This window comes from Nyctereutes procyonoides, unplaced genomic scaffold (assembly GCF_905146905.1).
Source record: "Nyctereutes procyonoides isolate TBG_1078 unplaced genomic scaffold, NYPRO_anot_genome, whole genome shotgun sequence".
NCBI classification, from domain to species: Eukaryota; Metazoa; Chordata; class Mammalia; order Carnivora; family Canidae; genus Nyctereutes; species Nyctereutes procyonoides.
Window position 1 is genome coordinate 43,211,333 of NW_026575126.1, and position 25,228 is coordinate 43,236,560.

The 25,228-nt window shown below is 45.3% G+C and overlaps 1 protein-coding gene across 13 annotated transcripts in view; it reads left to right on the forward strand.

Moving 5' to 3' along the window:
* Positions 1 to 25,228, forward strand: part of RBFOX1 (RNA binding fox-1 homolog 1) — a 1,051,909-nt gene that overhangs the window by 711,040 nt on the left and 315,641 nt on the right. For 12 of the 13 annotated variants that reach the window (XM_055340889.1, XM_055340888.1, XM_055340897.1 and 9 more), the window contains exon 1: positions 4,301 to 4,612. The exons of the other annotated variant lie outside the window; for it this stretch is intronic. In XM_055340889.1, the coding sequence (XP_055196864.1) occupies positions 4,526 to 4,612 (87 nt within the window). In that variant the 5' untranslated portion in view covers positions 4,301 to 4,525. Of the gene's footprint in view, positions 1 to 4,300; positions 4,613 to 25,228 lie in introns of those variants that run through there. 13 annotated transcript variants of the gene reach the window in all.

A 25,228-nucleotide genomic window follows, 5' to 3' on the forward strand; every position in this document is an offset into this window, starting at 1 on the left:
TTGTAGAAGGAAGGACAGGGTGTATTAGAGGATGAATCTGGAAAAATAAAGGTTAGGAATATCATAAAGGGCCTTGAATACTGTAGGAAACTGTCTCTTCCCCAACTCGGCCTGGAAATGGGGTGGTGGTATGAATGGGTCCATGTTCTGCATGGATCCATATTGTCAGGTAAACACTGTCAATATTCAAATGATCGACAGTGCAATTAATATTGTCAGAGAAACATTTTGTTTTATGCTTTTTGTTCCGTTCTGTTTCAATGGTCCACAAGTGGCAGCTAACCCTTGGCTTCTTTTCAGGTGGCAGGTAAAGAATGGTGGAGACAGTCTCACAGAGTCTGATTCTCCTGCTCTATGGGGGAGGCAGATTCTTCCCAGACTTCAGGGATTATTGGTATGAGGAAATGTGGCCCAGTGTTTCTAGATCTTCCAGGTTTTCAAGAGATACTACTATTGATCTAAATTTTACACGAGACACCTCCATTTAAAAATATCACCTCTCTTTTACACAATGCAGACAAACCATCATCGTCATCATCAACATATTCCTCTTCCTCCCCTTCATCCTCCCACACAGCCTGGATTTGGTCCACAAGGTTGCAATTGGCTCTGTTGACCAACAGAATCCATACAGCAGGAATTGGTCTCTGAGTGCTGTCCTCTCCCCACCCCCAGCCGACATTTGTGATACTTTTTTCTTCTTCTACGTGAGTGTTTAAACTTTGGGGGGCTGCCACCCACAAAGGCTGGTGGCGAGCAGCATAATCCTCATGTTCACTCTCAGATGTGAGAGGGAGATGCAGCATCTGACCTCAGCAGAGGAGCCAGGAGGGGGAAAGAGAAGGGCAGCCTCTGAGAAAGCAGTGTCATCATGGAAGGTTGGGGAAAGAAGATGGAAGCTGGGATTTTTTTGTTTTGTTTTGTTTGTTTGTTTATTAGGTTTTTGTTTTTATTTATTTATTTTTTTTGAGAGTGAGGGTAAGATTGAACTATCAAAGCCTGGCTAAGACCCCCCTCCCCCCCAAAACAAAATCTCCTGATGGAAATCCTTGACACAGGGAAGATCAACCAAGGAAGTGAAAGAAAAAAATCAAGAAGCACATGGGGAAGCAGAGGGCAACCAAAAAAGGAGGATATATTTGCTACTATATTGAAGTCTGACTTCCAGAGCCTTAATTAAAATATATGTTCTCAATTAGGGGTCAGCAAACCATGGTTTGTGAGCCAAACCTAGCCCATTACCCATTTTTATAACCCTCAAGCTTAGAATGGTTGTTAGATCTTTTCAAGAGGGGGAGAAAATCAAGAGAAGACTATCTCATGACAGGTGAAAATTACAGGAAATTAAAATTTCAGTGTTTGTTTCCGCATTATAAATGGTTTCATGTGACAGTAGCAGTTTTGAGTGGTTACAGCAAAGAGCTGAGGTCCTCAACACCTGAGCTATTTATCATCTGCCCATTTATAGAAGCAAGTTGCCCTCCTGCCTGGGATGGCCATAGCAAATATTGATGCACAGCCCTTCCCTTGAATTCTGTGTTTCTGAGGCCTACCTGTGTCTCCTAGCCACTGCTCCCCCGATCTCTGCTTTATTCTTTTATTCTGCATTTTCAAAGTCCCTGCAAAACAAGCAAAAGAAAACAAAACAAAAAAACCATGAGCTTAATACCACGCACTAGACGTTGGAGAGCCAACCATTTATCATGAGTCGTGCGCCGAGCCGGTGGTTGAGGAGGGACGCACAGAAGGTGATGTCTGCCTTTTAGCAGAGGGAGTGGATGTAAGAAAAAAGAATTATGGTCTAGGAATACTGGGTGCTTCTTGTTTGGAAAAAACAGAACCTGTGTTCAGAAAAAGAGGTTTAACTGAAGGATTGTCATTGAATGTTATGTTTTATGACTGCACAAAGTTTTTGAGGTGGGTTTGGAACAAGGATATGTTCAATTCAAACAGTTCCAAAAGCAAAATTGCTACAGATTTTACATGACAGTAATATATGAATGTAAAATCAGAATCAGAAACAATGTGGATAGCGGCTGTTAGGATTGGAGGTGGTCAGGACACGAAGACTGGAACACAAATACACAGGCAGTAAAAGCCAACACAACCGACAGAGGCCCACCTCTTCTTCGTCTTTGAGCTTCCTGGCGGTCAAAATGAAAAGAGTCACAAAACAATGAGCCCTTCTCTTAAGAGACAGGAGGAAATGGATGCTCCTCATGCAGAATCAGCAAAAACTTCTGTTCCTTGCAGACTTCTTGAAAAGCAGAAGGGCAATGCCCTCTCTGCAAAGGATAATAGCCATGTGTCTATATGCCCCATGTATAATGCACTTCTCATTTCTCTCTGAACCCATCAGGTTCTTTAACCAAAACAACGTATACAGTAATAAACACAATGATCCTTGGTATTTATGGAACTCTGTGGCTCCCAAAACACTCCTGTAGTTTTGCTCTCCGGAGTTGTCTTGGGGAAGAGCAAGTATGTATTGTCACCTCTGTTCTAGTTTTAGGAAACTAAGTATCTAAATGTGTAAGTTTCTGGACTCTGTGACCAAATTATCTCCTGTCTCCTCCTCCAATGTTCTTTGCATGCTATAACCGGGAGGAGGCATAATCCAGTCAGGCCCAGCCCTTACCGGAGTGACCAACAGCCCTCCCATCCCGGGAAGCTGGCGCGTGGCGATGCCTCTGTCCTCCCTGGTAACTTCTCAGAGGCGCGGTGTTGAAAGTCATAGTCAAAAGCTAAAGTTAGAAACAGTATCAGGCTGTTAAGTAAGAGGGGTCAACTTGCAGCTGTTACTGGAGCTTTCTGAATTGTAACAGTGTGGCCACTTTGATACACGAGAATCAATTACAGAGAAACCTTGTCAAGATGGCCAAAATTCAGCCTTAAATAATTGAATTCTCTGCCAAATGCTGTCCACTGTCGTTATCTAGAAATGTAATTATGCAGCTAAATCAAGCAACTAAAATTAGTGTAGTGTAAAAACACCTTGGCTATCTAAAAGTGGAGGAATTGACATTTGGATTTAGAAAAAGCCAATAGTTGAATATGTTTTGCGGTGTCTGAAGCGCCCTGAGTTTTACAAAATCTATATCCTGTGTCCTGCTTAGAGTTAGAGGTGGAATGTGGCGCGCGGATGTTTGGTTTGAAGCTGATTTCCAGTGATCCCTGGGCCTTCGGCGTTAGCTGAGCGGACTGGCTTTGTCTGTTCCCCATCCCTGCTCTCGAAACCGGGGAGCTCTCCACCGGCCCCTGTGCCTTCCCGCTACAAGTGACAATTTGAATGTATCTGCACCATTGATCTGAGGCCAGAGATGTGTCCATACCGACCGCCGGGACAAGAACAGGAAACACGGGATGAGACTGGCTGATGGCCTACAATATTGTACAGAGGGCATCATGCCAAGGACTTGGTCATGCAACCCTATGAGGTACGGTCTGTTATTATTCCATTTTCCAGATGAGGAGACCGAGGCTCAGAGGCTCGGCCTGGGAGCAAACAATCCAGCTAGTGTGAGCCCCCTTACCTGTTGTGTTTGACTGTACCTGATAGTAGTTCAGACGGTTCCCAGAATAAGTGACATAGCCCATGTCAATAACTTCATTCATTCTCTGTGCTTAGCACCCTCTGCAAATGTTAGCTGGTATGATTATTGGACTGTTTGTGCAGATTTCCCCTTTAAAATTAAAACCAGGGCAGCCCAGGTGGCTCAGCAGTTTAGCACTGCCTTCAGCCCAGGATATGATCCTGGAGACCCGGGGTCGAGTCCCGCGTCTGGCTCCCTGCATGGAGCCTGCTTCTCCCTCCGCCTGTCTCTCTCTCTCTCTCTCTCTCTCTCTCTCTCTCTCTCTCTCTATCTCTCGAATAAATAAATAAAATTAAAAAAGAAAAAGAAAATAAATAAAAATAAAACCAAAGAGAGGGAGAGAGAGAGGGGGACACAAACTATCCTATCACCCTAGCTTCTCTTGGATCAGGACCAAAGGCTGCCCACATTAACCTCCTTGAGTTTTAAGTGGCAACTGATAATCCTATCAATTTACGTGCTCAGTATTTCTCTCTACAAAGCCCATCTGGACTCTGTCCTTTGCCTTTTGTCCAAATTCTTTGGAAGAGCCCAAATCCTATAGCCGGACTACCTCTCTCTCCCTGTCATTTGGTCTCTCTCTCTCTCTCTCTCTCTCTCTCTCTCTCTCTCTCCCTGAGAAGTAAATTAATGAAGAGTATTTGGTTAGTCATGTTAGGCAAGCCGTTCCCAAAATAGCACCTTCCATTTTGGTAGCTTCAACTCTGCAGCTGCTGTTTCTCCTCGTCGTCTGGGAAGAAAACTTTCACATTAAGAGTTGCTGATGCGGATTTTCTTTCTTTCCCCCTCTCGGCGTTGATGAGCGCTTGGCTCCTGACAGAAGCGATTTGGCTCTCAGCTTTGTAGTTCGGAAGAAGTTGGGTCTATAGATTTTCCCCTCACTCTCCATTGATGTGTTGAGCTTCAGAGGGAATAATACCTTCACGTAAAGCATGTTGCCTTCTCAAGGAGTCCTCCTGCATCCCTATGGCGTGCCTATGATCGTTCCAGCAGCCCCCTACTTCCCCGGACTGATCCAGGTAATTCAAGGCCACTGCCAGCAAGCAACTTAACTCCAGAGCGCTCAGAGTAATAATTGGAATTTTTATGGTTGAGAAAGCAAACACTTTTAATACAGGAAAAAGCCCTCGTGTAGTCAGTGGGAAGACAGTAGGAAATCAAAAAGATGGATCACCCTAATCTGGCTATTGACATCTCTCATGGCTGAATAAATGGTGTAGTTGAGCTATATTTGCTTGTATTGATCTGGGTGCTGTTTAACATTCATGCCTTTGCTTCAGGAGGTTGACCACAGGGCAAAGGATTTGCTCTCCTTCCCAGCTTTCTGAGGGACTCAGTCTCCCAGAGCAGATCATGAGGCAAAGTAACTTATCATGAGGTGACTTGGTTAAGAGCTTGAACCCAGGAAATAGAAAAGGCATGAAATATGCATCAATTCATATGTTTGCCTTCACGTGGATTGGCTATTTTCATAGAGGCCCTCCCCCCTCCGCCCCCGCCGACCCCGACCTGGGCTGAGGGGTGGCATCGAGGCAAAAAGGAACACTCTGTTGATGGTTAATTTATGAAGTTGAGCGATTATTCTAGGAATCCCTTACCAGCTGCTTACATCTTAATGATGGCAAGAAAGTGGAGGATTGAAATGTGTGTTGGTTTTACTTTTAAGGCTATTAATTCTGTGTGGGGAGAACCATCTAACCAATAAGGTACTTGGGATATTTTTTCCCCCTTACCATAAGTTTGTCTTTTTAAACAAGCGTTGGCTTCTGGGTGGGTGTATGTCTGAAGTTCTCTGTGGAAAGCTAACATCGAGTAAATGACAGAGTCTGTACATCGTGGGGAACCCAGATGGTTAGGTGGTTGTTGTTTGTTGGTTATTTGTTTGAGAACAGCCATCCCTTTGTAATGAATCCTGTATCGCGTTTTTACCGGCAAGGAAAACGAAATGTCTTTTGTGTTTCCTGCACCTTTTCACCTTCATTCTTGTCCCTTGCACTTCCGGATAGATTTCAAAATCCTGCAATACCCTAATTAAAATTTCTGGGGAGGGTTCTGGTCAAATACATTTTCCCCCCTTTTCTGGATGGTTCTTGTGAACTTTAAGAACTTCAGTGATTTGAGACATGCAGGGATGATTCTAAATACTAACAGAACATTCTATCATCCTAGATTTATGGCCTCTGCTCAGTTTGGAAACTCCTGTATTATATGTGAGAAATGAGTGGACCATCTGGAGAATGGTCCTTCACAACATGGAAATTATTCCGTCTTCCCTGGCATAAGCAGGTCCGTGGAGCACACATGGGGCCTGAAGCAGGAGTCCATGGCACACTGGAAGGCCTTTGGCTTCTATTGGAAACTTGGGGTGAAGGTCGGCTGTTGGAGTTTTGTCAGACCCTCTGCTGCCCTGTCCGATAAATAATTACAAGCAAATCGTGCCCTTCACTCTATGCTGATTGATGCTGAAATTGCTTTTGAAAGTTCTCATAAGTTCCTGTTATAGATTAAGTGCCGGTGTAGGAAAAATAGTGGCACCCACTGAAATGGGTGAATGTAATCAGGCTTAATGGACTTCAGAGCTTGTTGGGAATTAAATAACTATCGATTTGCTGGAATGTTGCTGTCATTACGAAATGCCACTCTGGACGTATTACCCCAATGATAGATGAGGAGACGCGCAGGCCAGCTGAGAAATTGGGGAGGCCCTATTTCTTCCTCCTTTGCAGAGTGTTTTGAGAAACATACGCAGTTATTTTTGGAAGGGACAAGTGATTTTACTTGCAGATCTTAGCCCTATTATACTTTGTTTTCCCAAGTGACACTTCTGGTAACTAGTTACCCATAAGTCAGGAGAGCAGTGCAGCGGGGAGCCTCTAGACCAGCTGCTGTGACATATTCATCTCCTTCCTCTCCCAATCCCCTTGAACACACTGAAATGCTATGGCTAGAAAGAGACTAGCTTCATTTCTGGTGTGCTGAGAGAGCCTGTTATTTACCCATTGGCGTCAAGAAACTTAAATCACTCCATTGCAGTAACATTTGCAGGGGAGGAAAAGCAGCTCAAAGAGAGAAAAATTGTAACACACACACACACACACACACACACACACACACACACACTCACCTTCCAGCTGGGGCTTCTGACACCAGCTGTCCTGCATCCCAGCAGGCTGTATCAGCTTGCTTACCAATTCCTTGACCTTGTGTTTTTGTTTTTGTTTTTGTTTTTTTTTACCAACTCTTCAAGAATTGCAGGAGCTTTCCCATAGGGAAGTAAGGTGCCACCCGCACCTTAATAATGTCACCAGCAAGACATTAAAGTGATCCAAAATAGTGTGCGTACTCCATCATCGGTAGTTAGTTCACTGTGACTGGAGATATGCAAACAGAGTCGTAGTGGCCACTTGACAGGGTTGTTGGATCAGAGTTTGAGATTCCTCCCAAGATCTTTCCAACCTCAAGAGCCATCAATTCTGTGGCAGAAGAACTTCTGTTTCATAATTCTTTCAAGTGCCACTTTTTTTATTCATAGTAGCCTTGCCCTGTTTTGCTCTACTCAGTTGAAGAAAAAAATAATTGACCAGACATCATCACAGGCTTTAAGAGAGCATCATCTTGGTCTGGCAAAAACAGTGAGTGGAGCTGTTTTCCACTAATTCTAGGGCTTGTTATTCAACAGGGTCTTTTGTTCCAGGAGTGGATCCAATAGTTACAATGAGCCCCACCTGCCATCCCTCGGGAGAGCCAGAATTGTTACCATCTTGGATTTCCTAACCATCCCCCCATCTCATGTCTAAACTTGTTGAATGTTTAGCAAGGTAGATTGTTTCTCCTTCCATCCATGCAGAGAATTCCAGAATGGCCATGTGGGATTGAGCTGAACAGTTGGGACAGTTTCATGGGTAGTTAGTAGCAGAAGAGGAAAAGAGTAGTATTACCAAGTGCATTGTATAAACATCACTCCTTTCCTTTAGTATGGATCTAAATCTCAGAATCTTTGGATAAAAGGGAATAATGTATGTTCCTATCGAACCTCTTTATGTACTTTAAATGTTCAACAATACCTTGAATGATCGATGAGCTGTATGATCTGAGAACAAAGAAGGTCTGACAAGTCAGTTGTCAATCGGTCTTGAATCCAGAAGTTGCCAAGATGACTTAGCCAAGGCATAGACCATGGCCGCACAAGACTAAACGACATCAGAGAACAGTGGCTTAGTAAGTGATTAGTCTGTTTGGTTAGCATTTAGGTCTAATGAGCCCTTGGCTCTGGGTTGTGAGTTCAGATGTGCACTCCTCGCTGTAGATATCTGCCAAAAGGTCTGCCCTTTGACCATATGTGGCCGGATCATTCTCCACACTGGGGCAGGTACTCCCCATCCCATCTAGGTATTACAGATAATGGATCAAAAGACTATTTTTCCTACATGGAAGATAGTATAAACAGCACGAATGTGTTAATTTAGTGATTCCTTCACTCCTAACGTGTTTTATATCAGGCACTGCTCTGGATACCCAGGACACTAAAGTGATAGTTACAGCCACAGACCTGTAGGTTCACAGCCCATGAAATCGAGAACACTAGATAAACACAAAGCTGACACTGCAAGGAAAGCATTAGAAAAGAATGACAGGGAATAATTATTGAGTATTTGCCCTCAGCCAGGTGCTGTGCTAAACACTTAGGTATATTGCCTCGATTTGTTATTACAAAACCTTAACATGGGGTACTATTGCCCTACCATCCCTTATCTGTAATTTTAAATTCCAAAAAGCTCTGTAAATCAGGGTTTTTAGGAGGGGGAGTTTGGTACCAAAACTCATTTGGGAAGCAAAATTGACCTGAAATGATGTGTGCCTATTTATAGACTTTCTATATCCCACTTGGTGTGAATATTCATATATTTTGCTACAGGGACATGTATGTGTTTGATTTCAGAGTGTTGTCCCAGACCCTACTGAGGGTGTTACATAATCAGTGTTTCCACTGAACTACCTTTCTGAAAAAGACAATTACCCACCCCATCCCCCATAAAAATTTGAATTTCAAAATACAGATGACCCCAAAGGTCTCAGATAAAGAATCACAGTCGTGCATTATGATGCCTCTTTTGCATACAAAGAACTTGAAACTGACACTCGAGTAAGGTAACTTGTCCAAGGTCACAGGAATGTCAGTGACAGACCTGAGATTTGGATCAGGTATGTTGGGCCAGAGCCTTCCCCCTTCACCAGCCTACTGTTGAGGTGCAACCTTGGGAATTCATAGGAAAACACATGAGACACGGGGTAGGTGGAGGTCTCTTTGAGTAGGGAAGAGGGCGGTTAAAAGGGTAAGGTGGCATTTGAGTTGAGCTGTAAAGCACCAGCAGGCATCAACTGGGTAAGCGAAGGAGAAAGCTCTTCCTAGCAGAGCAGAGTACCTTGCAGAATTCGTGGTGTTGGGGTGATGTGTGGAGATAGAGCTTCAGTATCTTCCCCATCCCATTGGCACTGTGGAATTTGACATCGTTTAAGCATAGGACTCAAAAGTCAAAAGATATAGGTCAAAAGGAGCTGCAAGGATCTCAGAAATGAAAATTTCTGAGTGCTCCACTTGCGAATGGGCTCTGAAACACTCTTCTGTGAATCCAGCAGGTGAATATCTGCTTTCCTGGATTTGAGTCCTGAGCACTCTTTGCCATCTTTTCTGTATGTTTTCTAACTCAACATCACAGAGTAGATGGTGGCAGAGAAAGGCTGATTGGTGCCCCGCCTCATAGGGATGAGGATGGTATAAGCAAACCCCTGTACTCTGGATTTCCAAGCAGGGATCGGCACCGTTGAATGTGGTGACGTAGTTCATGACAGATCTGCGTACACGTTTGCAGTGATGCCAGGAACTGCCAAAGTACTGCTTCTGATGGTGGCCCAAGAGTAACTATCCCCACAGGAAGGTAGGGGAACATGTAAAGAACTCGCAGGTCATTTAGATACACTTTTGGATAAACCTAAAAGACGTAAACTTGTTTTGGTCTGTGGCTGATATCGCTGCCCTGCGATGTTATCTATATGTTTGTAGTATCTGCTGATCGGGAAAGACATCAGAACGTACACCTGCTATAAATGGTAGTGGTGTCATTTACTTCGAGGCAACTCCATCTTAGTCACTAAGTGACTTTTCTCTACTGCCAAAGAGGCAGTGTCAACAGCAGACTAAATTAAAGAGTCAGGGAGGTGGCGAGGAGAATTTGGAGTCAAACGGGTCCGGGTTGATATATTGGCCCTGGCATTTACTAAGCGTGTGGCCTTGGGCTTGTCAATTAACCTCTCCAAGGCTGTTTACTCAGCTACTAAATGAAAGCAGGAATACCTGTCTTGCAAGGTGGTTGTGAGCTTTAAATGTGATTCATTTCCTCATTCAGCAATTATTTACTGAGCACCTACTGTACGTCAGGCTGTGAAGTAGGAGATGGTGATGAGGCAGGATAGAAGACACATAAGACCCCTTTCAACATGAAGCTTACATCCTAATACATAGGAAAGATCTGATGCTATCTATCTACCTACCTACCTACCATACATATAGTAGGGTAGATAGATGTTTATTCTGCATTATTTGAGGGAAAGAGAAAGAGTGAGGAAGAGAGAGAGAGAGAGAGAGAGAGAGAGGCATGATGAATCTTTATTCAGGACTCTTTTATTCATAAGCAACAAAAATCTAATTTGTATTGGCTATAGAGGAAAAAAGAAGACAATCCAGCTTCAGGCACAGTTGAATTCAGAGGCTCCAACAAACCCAGTCATGTGTCTCCACAACCCCACAGTGGTTGTCTTTTCCTGGTCTTTGTTCACAAGCACACCACATCCAAGTGGTGGCAAAAATGGTGCCCAAGCAACTCCAGGCTTGGATCCCAACCCATCTTCACAAGTCTCTTCCGCAAAAGTTCCACATAGCAATCTCCTCATCTTATCTTGTAAACCGTGCCCACCCCCAAAGCAATCATCTGGACTCACTGCTCACGTTGGAGCTGCAAGGGGCTGTAGTCCTCCCAGACTGAGCTGTAAGGGGCTGTGGATAGATGGGGAAAAAAATGAGTTCTGTTCTCAACATGGAGTGCTGGACAGGAAAATACCAGGTTCTCATGCTCAGCAATCCTAGCTGAAGCTATTACAGAAATCCGGGCATGTGTTTTCTCCTCTGAACCCTGCACACACCCTCTCCAGGGAAGGAAGTGTGGGATCCTGATCTTAATTATCCTCTTTGCCTGATGCCAGTGATCCTACTCACCAGGCAGTTAGCTGTCATCCAGAGCACCTTGTTTCTCCATTAATGATCAGACATATCGAAGTAGGATATGGCAATTTTATTCGGTGTTAGCCCACCCAAATTAATCATAGTACTGTCTCCCACAACAAAATGGTCTGTTTGGAGCATTCCCACCATTTTCCAGGTGAAGACACCAGGCATGGTCTAGGGAAGTCAAGACAGTCTGCTAAGGACATTTAGTGACAGCATAACTGAAGCCAAGATTGGGCTTCTCAGGCAACAACATCATTTCTCTTGTATTAGCAATACATACACGAATAAATATATAAAGAAAGGAAAACCAAAGCCTTCCAGTTAAGTTTGAAATAATGTGGATGGTCCATCATTCCAAAGAACTTCGGAGATGCTACCGACTTGCCCTGTACTGTTTTCTAGAAATGCACTTTTTTTTTAATTAAAAGATTAAAGGGACACTGTCAATCTCTTCTGATTAATATCAGTCCTATAAAAAGGATGTGTTTCTGCAGCAACCATCTGTCATTTTGATCATTTTAAAGGCATGCTATATCAGCAAGTCTGCTTTTTATAATACGTTGGCATGGGACAAGCAGAGCTGGAGAAACTTGTGGATTTCACACTCCACTTTGCTGCTTTGGTGTTCAGCAATCTGAGCCTTTGATGGGGAAGCAGAGCCTCCTCCCTGTCTTTTAAAGGTTGTTTTGGGTAAGTGTTTTCCCCGGCTGATTTATGACAGAGATACTCACCCCTATTTATGTTTCTCTCATGTCTAAAGATAGTTCCATCACACATGCATCCCACCAGCATGCAAGCAGCCCGTGCGTCCACTTGATTAACTGCTGAACCTTAAGAGGTGTCCAGAAATATTGAACTCAGTACTCCTCAGGTCTTTTCTTGTCAGCAGCTCCTGCAAATGCCTGGTTCCTAGCTTGAGCCCTTTGGGTTGTAAGACCCAAGTCTAAGACCCAGTCTCATGGGGATCCCTGGGTGGCTCAGCAGTTTGGCGCCTGCCTTTGGCCCAGGGCACGATCCTGGAGTCCCCAACATGGGACTCCATCCTCCTTGTGTGTGGCTCCTGCATGGAGCTTGCTTCTCCCTCCTCCTGTGTCTCTGCCTCTCTCTCTCTCTCTCTCTCTCTATGTCTAAAATAAATAAATAAATAAATAAATAAATAAATAAATAAATAAATAAATCCTAAAAAAAAAATGAGACCCAGTCTCTGTCCTCAGAAGTAGCACACATGACGACACTAATGGCAGGAGAATCAGAAGTTAATCACAACTGCTTAAAGTTAGAACTCAGTAGAGTCTCAACCCCACTCAGCCCTGGAGTAGGAGTAGGTCTTTACCACTGTTGGTAGCTTACGCGGTCAAGATGGATTTTCCTACAGTCCCAGGAAGATGGCTCTCTATGGATAGTTTTTCATCCTTCCCAAAGGACAGGGTTTCTGGTGTGTTCCAGGAGACAAAGGGTAGAGTTTTTTGTTTGCTTGGTTTTTTTTTTGTTGTTGTTGTTTTGTTTTTTGTTTTTGTTTTTTGCTTTTCTGAGGAAGAAGGGTGACAGCAAGAATTGTGTCTCTGAAGCCGTGGCCAGTCCTGTCTTATCCTACCTTGTGTGTGGCTCCGAGTAATGCAGTGAGTTCAGCATGTCATGCTGGGGGAAGAGGGTGGCCTCCCTCAGCTGTTACTGTTCCTTCCACTTTCTAATCTGCCCTGGCTCCTAGAGGTGGGGAGCATTTGGGAGAGGCAGTCAGCTCGTGCATTCCAGGGTGTTCTCACAGAGTGCTCTCTGTAGAGCTATTTCTTCTTATTTCATGAGGGGGTTTAGATCAGAGAGTTTAGAGTGTTGGATTTAGACCAGGGGAACCTGAACCTGGCCATGACCTTCTCCTGGTGACTTGGGGCAAGTTGCTGGACCTCTCTCAGCCTCCCCTTGCTCATCTATAAAACAGGAGTGATATGCCATATTCTCTACCTCCCAAAGTCAAAGTCAGAAATGAAAGTGTGCAAAAAAGGACCACACTCGAGGCCTTTGCAGTACAACCATAATGCCATTCAGGCAGCATGACATAATGCCAAGGTCTGGGCGCCCCACTCAGACCAATCTGAGCAGGCATCTTGGCCTCTGTGTGAGGTGGGGTTTCCCTTTCTGAGCTCCCATTGTCTCAACTTGACAGTGGGAGACAGTCTCACTTAGTCCAGGAGGGAGTCCTGAAAATGTGATGAGATGACACTTGCAAAGCATGGAGAACAGCCCCTGCTCTCTGTGGGCACTTCATTATGGATGGCCAACATCGCTTGCCGCCATGGTTTTTCTCATGATATCTTGGGTGGCTGCACTTTCTTTTTCATATGAAGATGCTCTAGGTTTGGGGGTGAGGAGGCACATTTGTATCTCTCTGTTCCCTCTCAGTGCAGATTCTCAACAACCAGGGACATGCATTTTGGTGCAGCTGGTTAGAGTAGGGTGCCATTGGGGAAGGCTGTGGAGGAGAGAGAGCGAGCAAGCAAGAGAGAGAAACAATACCATCCTGTGGTTTGACCAGGGAATGCGGCCAGGCACAGCCCATGGCCTTGGGTTGTATCAAACTCCCAGCCCTTCTCATTCCCCAAGTCAATGGCCTGGGAAGTTGGGGCTGCTGGTCACACACAAAGCAGCAATGAAAAAGGCCTCCCTCATACTGAATTCTTGTCCAAATCTTTGTCCTCTGGCTCCAGTAGGACTTCTGGGGCTGGAAGTGGAGCTGGCTGAGAGGAGTGGACTTTGAAGAGGGGAAGAGAGGCCCATCCCCTCCCCTCCATGTGGCCACAGCCTTCTGGGGACACACTCTTTGGGACCACCCACACCCCTGTTCCATGCAGCTCTTAGCACACTGTGGGCGCTTAATAAATGTTAAATAATAAGAATAGCTCCCATCTGTCAGCACCCGGTGGCAGGGAGGAGTGTGAGTGCAAGACTGCCGACTGGCACCGGGCAGCTTGCTGGGAGCCTTCGGGGAAGAACACGGCTCCCAGTCACTTCCAGGACCGCCTTTACCGGTGTGTTCTCCAGGCCTGCTACGGTCAGCGTGCAGGCAGGCTGGTCAGCGGTGTACCGCCCACCCTGGGCCCTGGACTGTGCATCAGAGGGCAGGGCCTGGTGAGCCCTGTGTTTACCAGCAGCCCCGGGTTTTCTGTGAGCAGCTGGATTTTGGAACTGGTGTTGCCCGACAACACAGGGGCTTCGTCGAGGTTTAAAAGGGGCGAAGGATCTGCCCTCTGAGCAGACGGTGTCATAAATTCATATTTCCGTCATTTTCTTGGAAGAAAATGCCTACTGGGCTTTTCACATTTAGTTATAATAAAAACAACAGCAGCTGCTTATTTTCAGGCATTTACGAGGTACCAGGCAGTGTGTAAGGCATTTCACCTACGGTGTCTAAGTGAAGTGCTGTGTTTGGGGGTGGGGGGGGAGCAGGCTATAGGGACAATGTGGGGGTGTGGGTCCTGGAGCAGACCACCTGGCTCAGGTCCTGCCTCCACCCCCGTGACCTCGGACAAGGCTGCTCCCCTTTCTGGGTAGCAGTAACCCTGTTGGGTGGTAGTTAGAGGTAGCAAAGCATGTAAAGTTCACAGCACAGTGCCTGGCATGTGCAAAGTACTCGGTTAACATATTAGTAGGTTTATGTCCAAGCGCAACTGCAATGCTATGAGTTTATTTCCAAACATCACCAGAACTAACTATATAATAGAGGCAGTATTGAATGTTGCCAGGTATATATATATATATATATATATATATATATATATATATATATAATATATATAATAATAATATATGTTATATATATCTGGCATATAATTATATAACATATAATATATGTGATGCATATATGAACACATATATGTAGGTTATGTATTGGGTAAGAGTGTGAGCTCTTGAGCTAGTCTGCTGCATTAGAATCTCAGCTTTGCCTCCTGAGGGAAATTCCTCAATTGTTTTGTACTGCAGGTTTCTCATCTGTAAAATGAACATATTAAAAGCACCTAAATCCATGCTTTGGTATCCTTCATTGCATAGGGACCATTATCAGAGTTGCTTTTGAGGATCAGATGTGTTAGTATTTGTAAGGTACCTATAATGGTACTTGGTATGTAGTAAGGCTCAATGAGAACAGAAATAATAAGGGGCGCTCTTATTAAGGGGGCTTAATAGCTCCCCGAGGCTCGGTCCATTAAGCATCCGACTCTTGATTTCAGCTCAGGTCGTGATCCCAGGGTCGTGGGATGGAACCCCACATCTGGCTCCAGCCTGCTTCAGATCCTGCCCCCGCTCAACCTCACTCTCTTGTGCTCTCTCTCAAAATAGATAAATAAATACTTTAAAAAAAAGAATAGGGGATCCCTGGGTGGCTCAGCCATTTAGCGTCTGCCGTCAGCCCAGGGCATGATCCTAGAGACCTGGGATCGAGTCCCACGTCGGCTCCCTGTGTGGCACCTGCTTCTCCCTCTGCCTGTGTCTCTGCCTCTCTCTTCCTCTCTGTGTCTCTCATGAATAAATAAATAAATAAATATTAAAAAATAAAAAATAAAAAAAGAATAGAAATAATATAATAACAACATAATAAGGATTTTTTTTACAACATAATAAGGATTAGATAATATTACGTAACATATATTATGTGTGTATAATAGTATGTATTACATATAATACACATATAAAATAGGTATTATATACACTTATCAGATGCAATTATATGCTTTATAATTATTATATACTATCACATATAATTATACAATGATTCATTAAAACGCAATTATATGTAATATGTATCATAGAATTATATATAATGTATGATTATCATTTATGTAACTATAATATATATGATTATATGATACTATATAATATAGTTAATGGCAATACTTTTATATTTACTATATTATAACTACATTCCTATTATTTCTGCTGTTGCTACTGCCGCCGGACACTGCATCGGGTATTTTCCACAGGGTGTTTCTGCTGCTCTAAAGCATCCAGGAGGGTAGCCCCAGTGGCGCAGCGGTTTAGCGCTGCCTGCAGCCTAAGGTGTGATCCTGGACACCCTGGATCGAGATCGAGACCCGTGTTGGGCTCTCTGCAGGGAGCCTGCTTCTCCCTCTGCCTGTGTCTCTGCCTCTCTCTCTGTGTGTCTCTATAAAAAAATAAATAAATAATCTTTAAAAAATAAATAAATAAAGCATCCAGGAAAGCCTTCTTTTCAAGGAGACTGAGGCCCAGCAGAGTAAACTCCCCCTCCACCCCCCCAGCTCCTAGGGCTGGGCCTGGGCGGCCTGGGGACGCTCCCAGGGAGGCTCTGGGGCCTCCGCTCGGCCTCCGCGGGCAACAGCCTTGTTTCTTCCCCGCACATCCTGCTCGCAGCGGAGGCTAACAGGGGTTTGTGCCGCTGTCATTTCTGATCAGCTGTCCTCCCTGTGGCTTGCAGCCCTCTGGCAGCAGGTCTCGTTCCCCTGGAAGCCCGAATCCTCCGGGAGATCAAGTGGGAGGTGGGCCGGTGAGAAGCGCGAGGACGGGACTGCCGGGACATGGTCCTTGGGGCTTTGTTGACAAGACCTTCTCTTTGGTTATCAATGTCTAAACCTCCTGGAAATGCACTTTCTGTTTTCCCTTTAAACACAAATCAAGCGACGTTACCAACACACATTCTCTGTCAAGCATGTCAGTTCCTCCAGGGGCCGCGGACAGCTTGCAAGCGATGTCTTCCAGTGTTGCTGCGACGGGTGTGTTATTTCTCCCTTCAACGGCTCCACATTTGTTCTTCTGAGAGGTGTAAACACCGAGGTGCCTGCTATCTGGGAGGTTTTGACAGAAAATGTGCAATTGGCATGGACCGTCCAGTGACCGTCTACACAAGGCGGCTCCTGTGACCTTGTAGACGCAGGCCGTGCGGGCCACCCTGCATTTGCCTTTCCCGGGAACTTGGGTGGGGGCTCGAGGACCTGAACGAGCTAGGGCTTGCTGCACACCTGGCGTTTTGGCAGGTGGTTCCCACTGTGACTCAGCTGAGGGACTCGGCGCTGCGCCTGCCTGAGGGCCTGAAGATTTGTGCTGGGCCGAGCAGATGCTGGATGCGTTCACCCGCCGTGCGGGGCCGGGCATCAGCGGCCTGTCCCCGGCTGCGCTGTAAGGGACCAGGACCCCCCTTGCCGCACGCTGATGGGGTAGCCTGGGGATAGATGAGCCGCCCTCCGTTGCTGGGGGTAACACGGATCATATGGAATTCTGATCTGTTCCAACAGTTGGGGCTTTGGGTGTGCAGTGCTGTCTGCATGGCTATTTTCTTTAGTGCTTGGTTCTGGCTACCCAGAGCCTCCCTAAGGAGCACTTTGTACAGTTCCATCCTGGGGATGGGCCAGGCGTGTGTCTGATGGCATCTCTGCTTCCTGGCTTTCCAACCTCCTCACACGCTGGCCTGAGTTCTAAACACCCAATCACAATCAGGCCTCCCTGGCTAGGTGAATGTTCCTCTTCCACCTTGATTCACTCTGTAAGGGGTCTTGGGGCTGACGCATCGTGGACTATTTCAGCGTCCCGTGTGGCCCAGAAGTGCCTGCTGCATTCGTGCCTTCGTGTTTAGATCTGCTCTGATATCAGAGAGGAGTTCAATTAAGAGCCGTTTGGCTTTCCATGGGTTGCGAGAGGACAGGTCGTTTTGAATATCAAGAAACCAAAGATGAGTTTTGAATGAATTCTGCCTAGTTTAACAAAAATATAGTGGGGGGAGGTGTCTACATTTTTATAGGTTTGGAGATGTAACGCGTAAGCAATTGAATGCACAGAGACTCTTGAATTTAAAGGGGGAAAACAAAAGAAAAGGAAGGAAAAGGAAGTACAGGAAGTAGGGCAGGCTGAAGGACCTCAGTGGGCAGAATTTGTGGACATTCTCTTCGGGTGAGTGGTTCTCAGCCAGGGATGATTTTTGCCCTGTAGGGACATTTTTAGCTGTCACAATCAGAGAGTGGTTGCTATTAACACCATGCAATCCATAGGACAACCAGAATCATTCAGAATTCTCCAGAATTATCTGGCTCAAAGTGCCAATCTTGCCAAGTTTCAGAAACCACAGTGACTCAGCTACAAAAACCACTAGCCATCGTGTCTCCATTCAAGTTCCAAATTCCCAGCAAATAATCTGATGGACCCAGCCTGGGGTACATGTCTACTTTGAATTAGTGGACTGTGCCTCAGACCCCCATGTGCTTGGAGACCATGTGAAGTATTATTGAGCAGTCCTGGGAAAGAGGTCAGGTGAGGCTTGCCATTGAGCCAGAACCCATCCCAAGAGATGAGCCTGAAGAAGGTTTGTTTATGATAGCCTCTGGTGGACCCCACCGTGGCCAAAGTCCAGCCCAGCTAGTGCATTTCACACGGAGTTGTCCACCTGCAGGAAGGGTGTCATACCTTGGTGCCAGCGTCAGCAAGCAGTCAATCTGTTTGGTGTTTGGTGAAGCTTATGGCTTCCTTCTTGGGCTCCTTTCCAACAGAAAATCCATTGAAAATAATCGTTGCCTGTTTTTCTGATTATAAAATTAGTGCAAGATAAGTGCAAGATAAATGTGGGTAATCAGAAAAGCACAAATACATGGCCATGTGTGTTACACTCACACAAACACACAAATAATAATCCACCACCCAGAAGTAACTACTTCAGATCACTCTACACATCTTAACTCTTTCCCGCGTGTGTATTTTCTTCCACAAAAATTCCCATACTCTCAACCTATACAGAAAAAATTTACATCACTTGCAGCCAGCATTTTTTCTATTAAAAAACTTTTAAAGATAGAATGAATTATTTTTTCAACTAATAAATATCCTTTTTGTTCAGAACATGAAGAGCAAGGTGATAGCTTACAATAAAATGCGTAGCTAATATCTTAAGTAAATGGGGCATTGGAAAATTAGATCTTTTAAGTCCAATGGAAAGGGGAAGATGGGGATGAAGGAGGGAAACCAACCATGGATCCCCAGGGGTTAGAGGATTAAAAGAAGAGAGAGGCAGAGGTTGGCTGGCTCCAACCATCCAGCTGGGTGGCTTCTGCTCTCAGTGTTCTCCTAAGTTCTCTGAAGTGGAGGCTCTGAAAGATATACTTCCCTGTGAGGAAAAGAGGAACTCCACCCATCATGGAGATGTGAGTGCATGTGTGACCCCTGGAACACACAACTGCCCTGTAGCGATCTCACCAAAGCTTATGCCCGTTTTAGGACTAAAAACCAAGCTGCTCAAGAGATCAAGCTGTCTTCTGGGCAGCCTTCTCAGGAGGCAAGACTGGGAGACAGACCAGACTTGTCTTGTCAGCTCTCATCACTCCTGCTTGAATTTTTCTCTTGCAACCCAAATGCATGTCTAGGGCCCAAGATGAGTTTTCAATTTAAAGGACTTCTCTTTCTCTCTTAAAAACTAAATCCTTTTCCTAATTCCCTTAAGTCCTAAAAGTAGAACATTTTCCCCTTATAGAGTGGAGAAAGAAGTTCTGGCACGGGCTTACCCATGGCATTAGGATGAGGGAAGCCAGCCAGCCCTTCTCAGAGTGTGCATGGAAAATGGAAAAGACTTTTTTGTTTTCTTTTGTTTTTATCAGTAGCTTACCAGTTATTGTGCTTTCCTTTCCATCTTCATATCTGGCCCTCACAATTAAAATGAGGGTGATGATGACAACAGGCCACCTGCATTTCAGAGGCCAAGGAGGGGGGTTAGTTTGGAAATTCCAGTGTCTCTAGATTGGTTTCCATATGTATTCATGAATTTAGTAAATATTTACTGAGCGTTCAGTGTGTGCCAGGCAATAAATTTGCAGGGGTGAATAAGACCATTCAGACTTTTAATAGAGGAAAACAGGCAACAAGCAGAACATCTGATGGCGTTACGTACTATGAAGAAAATAAAATAAGTCATGTGATAGTAACTGAGAAGGTTATTTTGGAGCGTTGAAGGATGGAAGGTGTGCAGTTGAGCTCCGATATGATTGACAAGTAGGAGCCAGCTGTGTGATGTCCTGGTGGGAAAGAAAAGAGTTCAGGCAAAGGGGACAGAGGGAAGCCCAAAGGGCACATTTGGGACTGACAAAGATGGTCAGTATGACTGAGACTTAGTGGATGACGGGGGAAGAGGTAGGACATGAAGTCATCCATGTGGTCAGCAACCAGATCACGTTCCATCTTCTAGGACTTAGCAGGGAGTTTAGATTTCGGTCTAAGACAGATGAAGGGCCATTGGAAAGCTTCAAGTAAAGGAACACCATGACCCAATTTTGTATTTGTAAAAGATTCCTCCAGGAGCTAGATGGAAAATGGACTCACTAGTCTTTAGTGGGACAAGATGGGAAATAGGGAGGAGAGCTATGTGCCATCCGTGGAAATTGCCAACACTAAGGTATGCGTGGTTGGCTAATAAATGTCCATTTCTTAGGCCACCATTTCTTGAAACTTTTATCGACTAGAGAATTCTTCCCATGAAAGAGGGACAGTTTCTAGGGGGCAGGTTGGACCAGAAAATTGCAATGATTATGGAGAGCGAGAAGAAACTGGGGATCCTAGAAGTGTGTCTGTGTCGAGGGTCTGGTAACTTCTGTTGTTTCAGGGAAGTGCAGCATGTGTGTTTAATTGTTAATGACCCAAAAATGTGTCCAAGGGCTACAAGCAAACCTGCTTGAGCATGGGGGATCAGTCTTGGGTGCTTTATTAAGTCTTGCCATACCAAAGCTGTGAGCAACATCTGGTGAGCCATGTGCTCATGTACTGGATTTTCCATCACAGGACAGTTCTGTCTTAGGGCTGGCTGATTTTACTTTTATTTTATTTTAGCAGAAGTAAGGAAGGCCCCTGGGGGCTAGATGTCTCCCTTTTGTCATTTGTGACAACAGGAGCAACTGGGGAATTTGGATTCAGATAGACCTGAATTCCAGAATCAGCCTTATACCTCTTATTAAATTTGATCTTGAATAGATCATTTTACCTCTCTGTGCCTCAGTTTACTCATGTGTAAGATAGAAGGAAAGGTTTGTGTGTTCGAGGGTGGCAGAAAAGATTATTATGCCCGACTGATTGGTTCACTCCTTGGATCATTCTTCAGACATTTATTGAGCATCTACTATATGCAAGATTCAATAGTAGGCATTAATGGAACAATGCTCAAGGATTCCTCCCTCAGTGGCATTTATGATCTCAAGTGGGAACAAGAGACAAAAAAACAAGAGCAGATCAGCTACAACACATGCGAGCTGATGAATTATCATTTTAGTAAAAGTACCATGAAGGAAATAATGTAGGAAGGAAGGAAGAGTTAGTCATGTTAAGGAAGATCGCGGTGCTCTGCCCTGGAGCTCTCATCTCACACCGTCTTGAGATCCTTCTTGCATCCGCTCCTCTCTTCTGAGTTTCCTGGGTTTGTCTTGGAGACACCTGACGCTGCACTTGTCCACGCCTGAAATACATATGTCCGCAGAGGGCAGCTGATTTACTGGGGGGCAGGGGAATGTGCTTTTCCAGAGTTCAGGAGCCACCTGTTTCTGGGAGTGCCATGGAAACACACATTCTGTTACTTGATCTGGAGGCCCAGGCAGAGAACTTTCAGCTGTCAGCAGCTGTGTTTCCTAACTGCTGCTGAGAAGTTTCCAACCCCAGGAAAAAGCCCATCGTGACCCTCACCAGTGACTTTGAAGCCACTCTCTGGAGCTGATAAAGGAAGAGGGACTCCTGCAGAGTGATTCGCGGGCATGGATTCTTAATTGGGGTGCTTGGAAATTTCCCCTCAAAGTGTATGTCAAACTGCGAGCATATGGTCTTGCAGTGGAAGGGTTTCTAACTTCTACTTGATTGTCAACACACCCTGTGTGGAAATGTACTTAAGAATCTCCGCTCCAGAAACAGCCATGGCTTTGTGGCTTTGGCTTGTGGCTTCTGGGTGGAGAAAGTCTTTCAGAGGAGGTCAGCTGGACACTGCGATACAGTGTAACCTAAATCTTCGTACATGTCCCCAAACAGGGCCTGGTGACCAAGTAGGAAGAGACTGAACGTTCCATATCTTGGTCTCAGAAGTTGCATCACCCCACCCCAGATGTGGGAGTGTGAGGCCCTGGGATTGGCTACCCCTCCCTTTCACAAGTCAGCATCGGCTAGGGAATAGCAAAGGTCACAGGGATCCATCTGCACTAAATTTGCTTCAGGCTCCCCAGCTCTGCTGTTTGGTGAGTCCTGTTCTCCAGGGCCCTTTGTGTCCCAATTCCAAGATGAGTAAGGTGGAATAGAAGTAATAAAGAATGCTAGAAGTTGTGGCCCTTCTCCAGAAAAAGAGTGATAGTGGCCCCACCTATACCTATAGCTGTGGGGTACTTTTATTTATTTTTTAAAGATTTTTTATTTATTTATTCATAGAGACAGAGAGAGAGAGAGACAGAGGCAGAGACACAGGCAGAGGGAGAAGCAGGCACCATGCAGAGAGCCTGACATGGGACTCGATCCAAGGTCTCCAGGATCCCGTCCTAGGCTGCAGGCGGCACTAAACCACTGTTCCACCAGGGCTGCCTTGTGTGGTACTTTTAAATTTTCCATGCGACTCCAGAAAGACCCTGGTGCAGGAGTTCTGAAGACTTCACTCTTATTCCTGATCTGTCTCTGGATATCTCTGTATCAATGAACAAACCTCCTGGTTTCTCTCTTACTTGTCTGTGTGCGTGGAGTGAAAGGCTAAATAGATGAAAGGAGAAGTTTTCAAACATAGACACCCATGTGTGTGTGTGTGCACGCACACACGCACGCACATACATGCACATACACACATGCTCACATGTGCATGCACACATGCACACACATACATGCATCCTCATGCACATCCACTCACTTTTGCAGAAGACTTCCGGTTTCATTTCTATGCATGGACCCCATAGGGGCCCCCAAAACTTTGCATTTAACCACAGTTTCCTAAACTTCAGACTTTCAATTACTTTGTAGCACAAGCACTACTATATATTTAACACTATGATTTAAATTAATTTGGTTTTTATAAGGAGTATAAAGTAATTGACAAAAGGAAACGTTCCCTCTTGACTTGAATCAAATGTTCCCACCACAAAGGTGTACATAAATAGTATCTACTAAAAACAAAACAAAACAAAAAAACAAACAAAAACAAAAAACAAACAAAAAACACTGATCGCATCAACTAGAGTGGCAGTAATGAAAAGTCAGACCATAGCAAATGTTGGCGAGGAAGTGCCGAAATGGGGACGTGCATACATTGCTGATGGGAATGCAAAATCTTGCAGCCACTTTGGAAAATAGTTTAGTAATGACTCAAAAACTTACATATAGAGTTACCATTTGACCTGGCAATCCCACGCCTAGGTGCAAACCCAAGATAATTAAAGATAACTCATCCCTACACAGACACTTGGGCACAAGTGTTCATAGCAGCGTTGCTCGTGAAAGCCAAATGATGACAAGAACCTAAATGTCCATTGACTAATGAAGGGATAAGCAAAAAAAGTGGTTCATCATACACTGGGAAATCATTCAGCCAGAAAAGGGAATGAAGTATTCATACATGCTATCACACGGATGGACTGTGAAAATGTTATGCTTAATGACAGAAGCCAGACACAGAAGACCACATATTATATGATTCCAATTATACAAAGATCCCAGAATAAGCACGTCTGTAGAGATAGAAAGCAGAGTTGTGGTTGCTAGAAGCTGGGGGAGGAGGTGTGCGGAGAGACTGCTAACGGGTACAGGCTTCCTTGTAGGGGCAACGAACATGTTCCGGAATTAAATAGTGGTGGTGGTTGCAAAACTCTGTGGCTGCCTTAGAAAACACGGAGTTGTACACTTCAATGGGTAAATTTTATGGTGTGTGGTGTCGCTCGATGAAAAAAAAAAAAAAAACACAGCGAAGACCAAGCAGTGTCATCAAATACTCCATTACTTGTGTTTGCTGACGATGTTTGCCTTGTCTGAGGCCTGTTGTCTCTCCTAGGAAGATGAGAGATGTTTGAAAGGGTCCCAAAGATGGCATGAAAGGCAGGGCTGCACCAGCTGAGACCCTCCTCAAGCCGTCAGAAACTCCGAATGGGGCCTGAAAAGAGACCTTCTTGGCGAGACCTTCTGAACTCCCCACTTCTACCACAAGTGGGGTGAAATGCTTAGGGTTTCCTAGTATTTTAAGTGCTGTGACTTGTGCTCATCCCCAGCACCAGGGACTGTCAGGACAGAAGGGGGTTCCTTTAGCTGAGGGGAAAGTGGAATTCTCTAGAAACATGCTGTCCAGTGTGGGAGCCTCTAGCCCCATGTATTTAAGTTGCAGCTTAAGCTGGGGTAAACGATTGACATTTCCGGTGCTTGACAAACACGTGTGGTTTGTCTTCACTGTGTTGAAGAGCGTAATACAGAACATTTCCTTCACGGCTGAACATCCTGGGGTGGGGGGAGGTGGAATTATTGGAAGGTGGAATTATTGACGTTACCGTGTTATGGTCTCCTTCCTCTCCTTTGCCTCTCCCTCACCTGAGCAGATTTGAAGGCTGAAACATGAGAACACGTAGTGCTAGTAAAATTATTTTTTTAAGATTTTATTTAATTATTCATAGAGAGAGAGAGAGGCAGAGACACAGGCAGAGGGAGAAGCAGGCTCCACGCAGGGAGCCCGAGGTGGGACTCGATCCCGGGTCTCCAGGATCACGCCCTGTACTGAAGGTGGCGCTAAACTGCTGAGCCACCCGGGCTGCACGTGATAGTAAAATTAATAGTTAATATTTACATTTGCTCTGTGCTGGGGGTAAGCTGAGCATTTAGCAGGCATCGTCTCAGTGAATCCTCGCAGAAATGGGAACAGGTGGGCACTGTATTATTCCAGCTTCGTAGATGAGGAAGCGAGAGGCAGGGAGGTTAGGTCGCGTGATCTCGAGCACAGAGTGGGAGAGCGGGGGAAGGCCTGGGATTTGAACCCAAGCCTGTTGACTGTCTTCTCCATCCCTCAACTTCCCTCTGAAGGAGGCCCAGATCCCGTGCCCGGCCCCCGCCTGGGAGCTACTAACATCCCACAACCCTCTTTCTTGTCTTTAAAGCTGTCAGGTCATGGCTAGATTTTCCCTAAAGTGGTTTCAAGAAGTAACTGAGGATGCAGAGTAAAGCGCCGAGTCTGCCTACAGCATCCCCCCTCCGCTCCTGCCTCCTCCACAGCGAGGGCACCCGGGGTAGCAGATCCAAGCGGTGGTCTGAAGCCCCCCTCCCGTGTCACTCCATGCATGCATGCACACGTATACATGCGTGTTTGGATCAACAGGGTCACCTGCACCCCCATTATTTTGCTGCTTGCTCGTAGACACCTAACAACGCG